The sequence below is a fragment of the Ambystoma mexicanum genome, chromosome 13 (assembly GCF_040938575.1).
Source record: "Ambystoma mexicanum isolate Mex_15411 chromosome 13, UKY_AmexF1_1, whole genome shotgun sequence".
NCBI lineage: Eukaryota > Metazoa > Chordata > Amphibia > Caudata > Ambystomatidae > Ambystoma > Ambystoma mexicanum.
This window is the reverse complement of record NC_090938.1, coordinates 161,049,169-161,062,638: the sequence shown is the minus strand read 5'-3', so window position 1 is coordinate 161,062,638 and position 13,470 is coordinate 161,049,169. Positions and strand designations below refer to the sequence as shown.

General features: G+C 45.3%; 1 protein-coding gene and 1 long non-coding RNA gene across 2 annotated transcripts; both read right to left on the bottom strand.

Moving 5' to 3' along the window:
* Window positions 1-588: 588 nt before the first annotated feature.
* On the bottom strand, window positions 589-1,501 carry LOC138521023 (uncharacterized). The gene is made up of 3 exons (XR_011282915.1): window positions 1,061-1,501; window positions 846-962; window positions 589-760 (listed from the first exon to the last, which is right to left on the bottom strand). It is a non-coding gene; the product is annotated as an uncharacterized lncRNA (long non-coding RNA).
* A 7,062-nt stretch (window positions 1,502-8,563) lies between these two features.
* Window positions 8,564-9,658, bottom strand: LOC138520274 (galanin receptor type 2-like). Its single transcript, XM_069632726.1, has one exon. The coding sequence runs from the start codon at window positions 9,656-9,658 to the stop codon at window positions 8,564-8,566; it is 1,095 nt and encodes a 364-aa protein (XP_069488827.1).
* Between the last annotated feature and the right edge of the window lie 3,812 nt (window positions 9,659-13,470).

Sequence of the window (13,470 nt, the reverse complement as noted above, 5' to 3'; positions counted from 1 at the left end):
ATTGGGGCTGCAACCTGAGCTTGGAAGGGGGAACGGAAGAGAAAGTAATCAAAGGAATTGGGGGCTTGAAATCTGTGGTTGATAAGATATACACCAGGAAATAATTGATTTAACACGGGCTTTTCTCCCCACCAACCACCCCCCCTTCAAATCAGCTTGAATTGTGGGCATCTCTTTTGTGGCAAGAGCAAGCAGATGGTTGGAGGACACCCAAGAGGGTCTACATTTTCAGAGAACAATTACATCCTGGTGGGGCACGCTGGCATGAAGCAGGGGGACCCACACGAAACTTTAACAAATCTACTGGTGGTCAGGGACCCCCCCCTGAATTTCTGAGTATACATTTAGGGGTAATTCAATAGTTTCAACATTTACCAATTGCAAAATAGAAGATTAGTACATCTGATATTACTATTATATCAAAATAACTCAATTTCAATTGTTCATATACCTGCTTCTGTATAAACACACAAATCTCAGGGGAACTTTTTCCAAGTAAATTCAGTTTTATAAAAATCAACAGAAAGTCAAAAACATTGATAATTCTCAATAAACAAATCAAACAATTAAGTACAAAGCTCTATGTACATTCTCTCTTCTTCAGGGGCAGAATTAATTCAATAGTCTTTATGAAATACATAAGTCTTTCTTGGTAAAACAATTTCCCATAGCTGTTCAACCACTTGCTGATTAAATTTGTTGTGAAATCATGAACACGTCATCTTTCATCATCAATGTTCGTTATTGTGGTAGAGGTCGCCTGTAAATTACATGATGTGTATATATTAGTAATGAATGCTCTGATGTATAGTGATCACTAGAGAGTAGATCAATATGGTCAGTACCTGTATATGGGTTAGTCCGTAGTGGATAGTATAGCTGGAAGTAGCTTTCCTTCTTGCAAACACTAACAATATGGCCGTAGTGCTAATAATGCCTTCTTATTAGTTTCAATCTTGCACCTGTGTGTGCACAAAAATGAATGAATGTATCATCAGTATACATGTTAATGGTTGTATACACAGCAAATTTATACTATGGAAATGGCGGGAGTACTCACCATAAAATGCTCCCAAAGCTGGAATGGCAGTGCTCAGAGACACTGTCTCGCGCTCGGCATTCAGTCTATGAAAAAGAGTCCGACATTAGAGTCTTGGACTTTTGTGTATTTTCAAAAGTATACGGTTATCCTCGCTGCACTTACCTGATTGTAGAAATCTCGTTCTTTCAACCGCGCGGTAACAGGAATTGTTTGCCATGTCCCTCATCCAATTACGGAATCAGTCTGTTGCTTAGTGACGATTGTAAAATGTAGTCACGTGATTAGTCCATGCTGGTCATGTGACAGTAGGGATTCTGTCTAATTTAAAGTGGATTGCAGGGTTAACTCCTCTTGTTTTAATTGAAGCTAGACACAATCTACAATTCCCAGTATGCATTTCTTCCTTGCATAAAAACCTAGGACTGAATGTACGGTGTTGTGTTGGAATGGAGTCCTCAGGCTCCCTTAATCCTGCCCCTTTCCTTGTGAGAATGGCCAGGTTTTGAGTCCAGCCGGTCTGCATCATTGCCGGTGTATGGAAAGTGAGCAGACTCGATGCCCTTCTAGTCCTTATGAATACAGGAGCGTGCCTGCATTCCTTCATATCCTTCTGGGAGGGTCCGCTAAAGGTGTGATTGTTCTACTATCATGACCTGTTTTGCTGAGTACAGCTACATTGGAAACAAGGGCTTTAAGGACCGGTGCAATAAATGTGCAGTTTAACAGCACTGCTGCTTTAAAGATTATGCCCCATGTTTCCAAGCCAACCAATGGTGACATTATTCAGGGTGAAAAATATGCATCATACCAACCTTCATATTGACATCAAACTTATTTAATCATCACATCTAATTGTTTTATATACTTTTATTTCGGATATAAAAGATGCAGACAACTTTAACATAATATACAATTAAACGAAATTCATAAAATCCAAATTCATACCCCCGAAAGACATACAATTAAAAACAAATGTGCCCTCTACATAAAATACATCACCATTACAAATGTCCATTTCATCTCATTTTTAAATTGTTTCCTAATGGATTTTTTATAATCCACAAAAGCATTAAACATCATTTGCATATGCACTTATATTCATAATAGTGATTTCACTTTGACAGGTCGTTCATAGAAAGTGTATAATGATGTATTTAAACTATATTTACCATCCATAAAAGTGTATATAACGATACATATCCATAAAAAAGGTGTTGCACAAACTATACCTGAGAGCGACATTTATTACATATCCCAATTTTGTATCGGCCCATTCAGTCATCTCATCGATACATTTTGTATCTATTTTGGCCCAAGCGTATCACCAAAACACCTCAGACACAGCCTCCTCAGAAGCTTTTCATCATTTTGGGCCTGATTCATGGAAATACTTGCACGCCAAACTGCGTGCGTAATCCTGCTCGTCGATTCATGGAATCGAATGCGTGCGATATTCCTTGGACCTGCGTGGATTTTGCATATGCTTGGCACGGCTCTGCGAACGGCCTTTACGGGAGACTCCACGCAGAGTGTGGGCAAGGCCTGCGCAGAGCGTGGAATAGGGGGCGGAATGCAAAAAATGAATAAGAGCAAGGAAAATGGTGGGAGTTACAAGGGACAGCCCGCAGGCAGTCCATAGCACATCCACAAATGCGCACAGCAAAGCATATTCATGGATGTGACCATGCAACCTCTCACTTGCGGAATGCCCACGCAAATCCCTCGATCTCTCTGCATCCCGAAGGCAGGCGTAAGGACACTTGCACATAGGATTCGCAGCACAGTGGTGAGCTTGCATGTCGGATTTAGGGGACGGGGTTCTGATCGGACTTACAGGTGTGTGTATGCTGTGTAATGGGGTGCTGAGCCGGTTTATGGGGCTTTGCATGCAGAATTTCAGAGTTTTACCCGATTTGCAAGTGTCACACGCATGTTGTTGGGGTGCCAGCAACAGTTACGGGGGACCCTGCGCAGGGTCCACAAGATGCAGTCCTGCTTCCGGGGGACCCCACGCACTGTTTGAAGGATGCATGTATTTGCACCAAGTGATCACGCAAATGCAGCTGTTCTGGCTGTTTATGCTTTGCGTGAAGGCGTGTCAGGCACGTTCCGGGCGCGACTTGCGAATACGGTTGCTTTGCGCTGTAGATTCCATGAATACGTGGGGTGCTCATTTTTTATTCTACGTGAGGGCTCGCGCAGTGTTGTTCTCGGCATGCGGCAAATGCGTGACAAATGCGCACTTTTCCATGAATCAGGCCCTTCCTCACTAGATGGCTCCTTGCAATTTAACAGTGGTCAAAGCACTCCGCTTCTGCATGTACTAGCACCGGAGAGAGCGTGACATTGGCGTCCTTCAAGCTCGTGGTTCACTCTAACATTAGTAGATGCACAGTTGAGCACCTGACCATAATTGACTGGACACCTGGTCTTTGGGCACTTTGATCCCATCACTAAATTGGTGAACCCCTCCATCAACGAATGTGTGAAATGAGCGCAGGACACCTGTGAATGTGTTTAGTACTTATTGGTGACTTACATTTCTTTCTTTCTTTCTTTCATAGAGCGCATAAAACCCAGAGGCATCAAGGCACTGTTATTTATTATTTTTTAATATCAATGGGACAAGTAAAAGACCACAGTAAATGTACCAGACTTTGCTCACCGAGACCACAGGTATAATTATAATTGTGTATTTATAATGGGTTTCTAAGCGCGCCCGAGGATCGAACCTGTGTTGCTCTGTCTCGTCGTGCATCCAAGAGGAGCTGTTTCCCCTGAGCTATCCTCTTGAGACTATAGTGGAGTTGCAAAGTGTGCAACATGTGTCAGCTGAAATTACAAATGTCGACTACAACTACCCCACGGTGAGGTAAACTGAAAAACAGCACAGAGGGAGACATGCGAGCCTACAGGAGGGTTACAGTCTATGTGTGTTCTAAAGTCACACTGCGAATGAGAGGCGCGGGCAATCATGTGGTCAGGAGGACCTCATCTTGTGTCTTGGGGCACTGCTGCAGCAGAGACTCTCACAACTGCATGTCCTTCTTCCCATTAGAGGTCAAGGACTGCGTGTCCCAGAATGCATGGGCCACATTGCATGTAAAACACACAACACATTCATTTTGCAGTTACCAAGGAGTCTCCGACTAATAATTTTGATTTGTGTTTTATAGTACAGCTTGAAAACGCAGACCAAAATGCATCCGATGCTGTGGACAGAATCAAGTGCCATTTGACTATAAACCTCCCAATTCACCACAGGACCAGTGGCTTCAAAATAGCCTTTGAGCTGAAGCTTCCCTCCTCCACAATTCACACTTGAGTAGTGAGTGCCAAGGCCCAGTGGCGTCGCTAGGGGGTGGACGGGACTCTGACTGGGGGAGCCTGCCCTCCCTCTGAGCCCCTCCTCGTGCCCCTCCACCTAAGGCGAGCAGTGACCGTGTCCTCTGTTCGTGGTATTATTTGTGACACTCACTAAGGCAAATGTCTGCATATCACACAGCAAATACTCTCCTTTTGTCTGAAAGCTAGCATTGATCTTGTTATGCACTCTGGCATCGGAATGAACATGAGCACGAGCCACTTTTCAGGTGTTCCTACCCGCACGAGCCACTTTTCAGGTGTTCCTACTCGGCTTCTGCCCAGCGACCTCCATAGTGTGCAGAACAGCTTTCAGCCCCTCCCATCAGGATGTAGTGCACGAGACTCCTAATGATGGGACATTAGTCACTGAATGGTTTCATGCCTGCATTCTGATGGGAGGGGAGGTGCAGTGGGGTGTGGGTAGTTGGTGTGCACAAAAGCCTCTCTGCAGGAGTGCTTGTGACGTCACACATTACCTTCCATAGACGCCCCCCTGCCCCACTTTTGTCTTTGGCCCCCCCTGTGCCCCTCTTAAATGTGATTCCTGGCGGCACCACTACCAAGGCCTACAGTTTGTGGCCCATTGGGGCAACAAGGCCACAAGACAACGCTGCACTGCAATGATGTGTCTGTAGATTGCGATGTACGCCCTCTAAGTGACCCGTCCCACAGCAGTAACAAACACTGTAACATTACGGCTGGGAATCGTCTTATTTTATTTATTTATTTATTTATCTTTTTCAGTTTTTATAGGGCACTACAGACCTCAGAGCGCTTCATGGAAGAAAGAAGAGAGAAGCCATAAGCCACAGTAGGTCTGCTCCTTGCATAATGAGTAGACAGAAAAAAACCCAGTGAAAAAGCAAGAACCCAGACCTCAGCAAGAAACACATGCCCAGAAGTCGGTAAAGTGCCTTGCCGCGCGGCCCCATACTGGGTCACTTGGCACCCTAAATCTGTGCACTGACCCATCACACACATCATGTTGCCAGAAAAAGAGGAGGGTGAGGATCAGATCAGGTGTTTACTAGCAGCTGACATAAATGACCACACTTTCTTTGGGTCCCCGGAATGGGCCAGACTAGGTTTTGATTCCGCCAATGATTGTCATTTTGTTTGTAGAAACAACAATGGCGTCAGTTGTCAAGGGGCTAAGAACTGGGCATTCTGATGCACACATCGTCTTTCTCCAGCTGCCAACTGAGTGCACACAGCCCCCAGGCTACACAACTGCAAGACTTGTTGCTGTCCCAGGCACACACAATCTTCCACCCTGTAGTGTACAAGTGTTTGTACTCGTCAAAGGACAAACAAGAGCAATGAAATAAAATAAAAACAAAGTCCATTTCATAGAGGAATTAATTGAGGGTGGTGTGATTCAAACCCAGGTCTCATTGCTGCTCCCTGTTGCACAACCAACACCATAAACATCTACATTCATCAACATTTATCAACATTAATTAAGCAATAGAACCCGAGGAGGGGAGGCATTACCGGTCGGGTAATGCCCTGTGCGATAGTTAGAAGCCAGAGTGAAGCAAAGGCTTAAACGTAGCCCCCGGGGGCATTACCCGACCTGTAATGCCTCCCTCCAAGGGTTCTATAGCTATTAGTACCCCGGCACGTCGTACCAGGGTACTAATGTCATTTTTTCTGGAGTTGAGAAACAGCGTTGAAACCATTTCTTAACTCGAGAAAAAAGAAGAAGAAAAGAAAAAATGTCCTCCAGGCATTGTAGAAAAAAACACTACATGCTGTCCCTTCTCTCTTTCCATGGAGCCCATTGAAAAAAGTAAACCGAAAAGATGGCTGCCATGGAAGGGGAAGAAGGGACTACACATAGTCCCTTTTACCTTTCCATGGCGGCCAGGACTCAACTGGCTGAGAAAGGCTTTGTTGGGCTGGTAATGACACAGCGAGGGCCAATGAGCTTGTTTGTTACACGCTCATTTACTCTCGCCTGGTACTAATCAACATTCAGCAACCTTTCACACAATTTCAGACAATGTGTCTCATATAAGGGCAACTTGTGCATTTTGTGCAGGATGTTACATCAAATGATGACGACAAGCACTGTGGGTACTGTGGTTCAACAACAATCTTCCTTATTATTTGTATTTGGCCGTAGCTATTTCACATGCAGTGAGAGAAAGAAACTTCACTGAAATGAAGTGGGGGTGCACATGCAAACAGATGACGACTCCCTAAACTTGCTGAGTCTCCAGGAATGAGAAAGGTATGTGTGTGTGTCTGTGTGTGTCTGCCTATGTGTGCGTGCGCATATCAGTGGTAGAAGTGTACCGAAAAAAGTAGTGGGACTCTGGTCTCGGCAGGAGAGGTTATTCGGAAGCATAGAGCAGCACGTGACAAGGTGTTGCAGCCGGGGCATTGCAATAGTCTAAGTGGCTAGTAACTAAGGCTCCTATTACAACTATACACTTGCATGGGGTCGTGAACGCACACATCCTCTATATAGAATGGTGAATATGGTCGTAAAGAGTAGAGGAATGGGAAACAGAACAAAATAAAAGTAGTGGAACACGGCTCCCGACCGTTCGCGCTCAATTCGATCACTGGCGCATATGCATGCGTTTGTGTTTGTGTCCCTCTAAAAAACCCGATGCACTGTCTCAACAACTCCCTCTTGATAGAATTGCTTACACTCTGAAAAGGAACATTGTCTCAATGTGTTGCCAAGGGGAATTTCTTGCCAGCTACTGAGTACAACACGTGCTGTCTTTTCACTTTCTCTCTAAGGGGATCTTGTAAAGCAAGGGCACCCAGAGTTGGGATCCGCATCACACCTGCCTTCGCTTGCACATACATGCAATGCACGGCAGTAGAAGGTAACACTCAGGAACTCCTTCCAGATTTTGTTTTGTTTTGGAAAACTTGGGTTTTGTTTCTCAATTTGGGATCAGTTGCACTCAAAGGACTTGGGAAAGGAGTTATGTGGTCTTGAAAGCTAGCAACGAGAAACAGCAGGCGGCCTGATCAATGTATCATCCTTGCAAGATTGAATATATGGCACGCGGTAGGTTTCCTCGGGGTTAACACGACATGCAGCTACTTTCCAAAACCTACAGCAATGGAAGGCAGCGGAGATGGGTTCCATGTGTTAATATCCCCGCAAAAATATTGCGATACAAAAATATTGCCATATTTTTGCGGCGAGATTGAGCCATGGACCCTGCGGGGGACACCCCCGCAACCCCTGCATTATTTTTAAATGTGCAAGGGACTCCCCCGCAGCCTCTGCTCCCAAAAATTATCCCCCCAAAATATATTGCCTACGGCGAGACAAACGACCATATGTACGGTGATATTTTTGGTGGGGATAATATGTAGGGGTACCCGGAGATGTGCCTTCATGTGTTCCTGCAGAGTGGCTAGCCAAGCGTAAAAGCTGTTACTCCCTATTTCCTGCATAATATGTCTATTTGTAAAGCACACGTTCACCAAGAGAGGGGCATCTTGGCACTATTGACAAATAAGAGATGTTAATGTTCCCCAACTTAATAGTACTTGTTCTATGACCTCAGAAGGATTAAAGGCTGAATCCCTACCAGGATTTGAACCGGTGACCATAAGGTTAAACACAGACATTAGTAAAGGATGCATCAGTCCACTGAGCCACAGACCCGGCCTAGCCCCAGACCTGGCCGATCCATTAGCAACTCTACCTGGTGAGAGCTATTTCCTGCTACTCTCCCCAAGCCTGCTTTGTGACAGGCCGTGCTAAGCATGAGAGCCTGCATCATCACACCCATCCCTACTCGTTTAGTGGAAGGGAAGAGCATACATACATCCTCCGCAAACCACCATGTCCCCCTGTGCTTTGCTTTATTAGAAGTAAGTCTGGACACTGCAGACACAGAACATTTGCAATCCCTTTAGTGTGTGGGGACATTCAAATGAAAATTCAAAATAAATAACTGGACCGTGTAGAACAAGAAACACGTAATCTATGGTGCAGTATGCAGAAAGCGGCATTAGTTATTCATTATGTGCCCTTCTAGATGTTTTGAACTTCAAATCCCATCAGCTCTAGCCAGCATTGTCAGAAGTGAAGCATCAAGGGAGTTGTAGTCCAAAACATCACACGGACCACATACGAGTACCCATAGTTCATTAACCAGTAGTACCTCATTCAGACTAGGATGTATTTTCAGTCTCTAAAGAGCTTGTCACTGTCTCAAATCCCTCTCCCTTATCGGGTCCCCGGCTTTTCTTCATGTCATTGTTGCAGACGCATCCGAAGAGCTTCTTCAGTTTAGCCTGAAAGTGGTCAGACAAGGCAAAGTAAATGATGGGGTTGGCGCAGCAGTTGGTGTAAGCCAAGAAGTATGTCATGTTTGTGGCGAGGAACACTCCAGGGCTTGGCTTGAAGGTCATGGTCTCCGAGAGGAAAAGTAAGACCCAACAGGGAATCCACATGATGATGAAGGCCACGATGGTGGCCAGAATCATAATGGTGGCCCTTCTGTTTGCCCGGAGGCTTGATGCCGAATGCACAATAAGAGTCTTCCGACACCAGAGGGCATAAATGATGCTTGAATAACACATGACTATTAGGAGAGTAGCAGGAAAAAAAGCCACGCCTCCAAGGAGTCGGCTGTACAGGGCGGTCTGTTCTTTCGTCATGATGACCTGGCAGGAAGCAAAACCTTTCAGGTTAAATGCGGTGGCGTAAATCCAGTACGGAATCGAGACAATGAGACTCATGGACCAAATGAGGAAGCAGATCCCAACCATAAGCTGCTGAGATAAGGACCGAGAGCATGTCGGGTGAATGACCGCCGCATAACGCAGCACGGAGACCGCCAACATGCTGTAGAACCGCACAAAGACACACCAGAGAAAAAGACCCTTATGGGAAATGCACATAGCCTTGCCCATCTGCCAATCCTCCCAGACGGTATTGACGAACATGACCGGCACGCAGTAGAGGAGGAAGGCAAGGTCTGATAGCACCACGTTCATGATTACAGGGGCCGTAGTCCGCGAGAGAACCCCAGACCCGGATTTCCGTTGACCTTGGAGCAAGATCTGGAACATCAGAATGTTTCCAGGCAGTCCTATGACAAAGATGAGGGCGTAGAAGGACGCGAAGGCATAGTTAGAGCGCACCACAAACTGTTCACTGAGGCCTTGGCCAGGGTAGGTCCCCACACTGGAGTCAGGACTTCCTTCACCTCCAGGGCTTGTATTGTTTCTTCCAGATGACAGGTTCATGTGCAACTCGTCCATTTTCTGCAGAGGAGAGAAATATACAACTATGAGTTTATAGCAGGAGGACTGTGCCACAGTGTGAACACTGACATTGCTGATGACTCTGTGCCACAGAGGACATGATATGATATGACATTGATACCGTGCCTATACACATGTGTTTCAACATCATGTTCAGTGCTGTGATGTCAGTCATTATCCTAAGGCATTCAGTTTGTTGTAGTTTTGTCATGTCAATTCATCCAGTTAAGCAAAAGTGCCAGATTGCAGTGGTATGTACTTTAAAAGTGAAGCCCAGAATGGGAACCCATGTAATCCCTGCAACCAGTGACAATGTTATGAACTAAAATACAGTCAGTCACAATGTTGTGGTGTAAATACCTTTGCAGTGAAAAGGTCGCCAAACAAAATGTAGTAAAATAATGTAGATGAAAAGTAGCCAAAACCTATAACGATAAGCTTCAGGCTTAAAGAGGGTGTTGGGGGCCAGCGTTGGTTGGTTGCCCGCTTTAAGGTGAGATTGGGGTTATGGTAAGGATAGTGGTTAGGATTATAGTAGACTTTGGTTAGAATTAGTGTAACTTTTAGGGTAGGATGGTTGCAGAGGGCTGGTGATGTTGGGTTTTGCTTAGGAGTTAGGACAGAGTAAGGGTCAGGGTGAGTGTTAGGGTAGGGGCTATGGTAAGGCTTGGGTTAACAGAGTAAGGTTTTGGGTTAGAGTTAAAGAAAGGGATTGGGGGTTGGGGAGGGCTGGTGATGTGTTAGGATAGTGACTAGGATAAACCTAGGGGTAAGGGAAGAGTACGGCTTAGGGTCATTGTTGATGTTGGGGCTATGGTTAGCATTAGTGCAAGGGTTTGAGATGTACCAGAATTGTACTAAAATGTCACCCTGATTTGTGCGCCCCTACAGTCACTGCGACTTTGGAGGCGCACAAAATGAGGGCGGCATTTACTGTGCCCAAGCAGAGCGGGGAGTGCGGGGGTGTCCCCCGCTCTACCTGGGCACAGTAACGGGGGTCAGGGGTTGCAGAGGTGTCCACCGCCTACCATTTCGGAAAGCGGGGGACACGTAAGAAAAAGAGAAAAAAAGAAAAGCACCCTGCAGCGTCAGCTCCAACCCACATTAGTGGGAGGAGCTGACACTGCAGGGATCGCAGAGTGCGGGCGGCACACTTCTGCGGGTGCCACCCTAACGGTAAGTAGATTGAGGGCGGGTCAGGAGGTGTATTGCAGACTGGGGGAAGCGGGCACAGCAATCGATATGATGACTGCGTTGCGCCGTAACTGGCATAGGCATTTCTGGCTATCGCAGTTGTGGGCGGCGCAGTGATCACATAGATCCAGGTAAGGGCTATGCAAGTTGTGCTGGGTTGGCTTTGGGGTTGGTGTTAGGGTCACTATGGCCCTCATTACAACCCAGGCGTTAAGGGGTTAACGGCGCCGTAAAAGGTGGCGGCGCCATTAAACCCTTAACGCCTGATTACGAGGTCCCTTTGCGGGTGGCACTTTAACACCTGCTTTTAGCATGCGTTAAAAAACCATCCCGCAAAGGGACCTTGGTGCTAAGTGCGGTGCCGCAATTTGCGGCACCGTACTTAGCGCCTTCCCCATTCCCATTGAGCCCTATGGGGCAAAAATGGGAATGGGGAAGGGCCATGGCGGCATGGGGAATTACCGTCCCGCCAACCTCAGAATGGGGCGGTAATTCCCCATTCCGCCATGGCGGAGTCGGTAAGTTACCGTCATGGACCATGGTGCTATTAGCACTATGGTCCAACGCCTGGGTCGTAATGAGGGCCTATGTCTGTTCTACACGTTTCCTGTGTGTTTGGATTCCAGCACATATAAAAAATATGTTTTAGAACCCTGAAGGGTCTTACCAATGATGACATTTACACACTTTACATTGCTTATATTGAATGTCAACATTTTGAAAACTACTTTTTGCTGAATACTTTTTCTGGCAGCCAACCCTTATTCCGGGTGACGCAGTGTCATCTGGTGACCCGAACGTCAATTATTCAACTGTGCGGCTCTTGTCTCATGCCCAACACCCGGATCTATGTGGTTTTCACCACTGAAAACAAACATAGTTGGGTAAACAATATTTGTTTTCACGCAATAAACACCCTTCCCAACATATTTAAAGACCAGTGCAATTATTTAAACATATTCCAGTGGTAGAATACGTGGTGAAAGTATCAAATAGTGACTGAAAATAAATATTGTTTCCAAACAATGTTTGTTTTCAGCACTCAAAATACTGCATACTCCCACACCCATCCTCATATACAATCATTCCCAAGAGATGTGGTGAAGGCTTTTAGTTGTATCTAAAGCCTGCAAAATGCATTTATGATAATAAAAAGATTGTCCTGTCCACATACCACACCACTCCTGCCCCAAGGTTGTTTGAAAGAGCTCTGTCACACCGCCTGCACCAGCATTATGTTCAAGCGTGACTTTTTTAATGAGGACCTGATTGCTCCATGTCCTCAGCGTACAATGTTTCCACGTTTTGACGTTTATTTAACTAAATGTAGCATTCTGGGAAATGTATTAATTGTATGTGGTGACCCGCACAATCGCGCTACCCCAGGGTTGGACTGGGAGCCAAAAGAGGCCCGGGAAATAATGTTCAGAGTGGCCCCATATTACACATTTTCAGCAAGCCCAACCCTTTTCTTATGAGAACATGTGGAAATACCACAAAAAATAGGCCCAGGGTGCAGAGGCCTACCGGGTAATCTCCAGAGTTCACCATAGGCCAATCCAACCCTGCGCTACCCCTAGAAATGTTAATCTAATTTCTAGGGGTAGCGCGATTGTGCAGGTCACCACATACAATTAATTTACTTCTTACTGGGCACTGATAGGCAGGCCCAGCGGTTTAACCACAGCACCGCTGCAGGACTCCTACTGTTATTTTTCGAGACGTGCAAAGCGCACACTATTGGACTGTATGCCTATTCTTGTTTGTGATTTCATATTCTGGGAAATGTAGTATTTAATCATCTCACTTGGAAAAGGGACATAACTGGCTCTGTTAACATGCATGGTGGGACCCATCGATATTGATGGCTGTGTCCACAATAAGCCTGGACGAATCTCCTCAAATCCCCGCCCTGGCAAATCCCAGAAGGCAAAATTGGGTGAATCGGAGGGAGGCACGGGGAGAATTTCTGGAACGAGAAAGGGAATCCTGTGTACGGAATGATGTATACAAAAGGCGTTCCTGTCGGTAACTACCTGCAGTCTAATGTTTGTAATTTAATGCTCCAACAAATTGGCACTGCAGATCCTAATATACAACTTATGGCATAGTCACAAAATTATTAATCAATAAAGTGCAATTGTTATCGTTTTTTTATTAATCAAAGTGGTCACAGCTCCAATCGATAAATGACAGAAAAATTATAAACATGATATCACAACCAACATACATGGACACATATTTTAAAAACACATCTAGAACCACTAAATCAGTGTATAAAGAAGAAATATCTAAACAGAACATTTCATGTTGGAAGGACTGCCATCATGTTTCAATTCATCAATAAATGTTTCCTTAAAAATCAACCAAACCCTTCAAGTCATAAACTCAACAATTGCGTATCAAACACAGAAACAAATAGACAAGTTCATATCACAAAGACAAATACATTCCCATTATATGGTATTAAATACAATCATTTCAGTCAGAAGGTTGACAAATGTATATCTGTCATGCACCAGCCCTGGAGAATAGCTAGTCGTTGGAAATACTACTAAGATGGCGGCCTGTTCCATTCTATCGATGGCGGCCTGTTCCATTCTATCGGTCTAGTA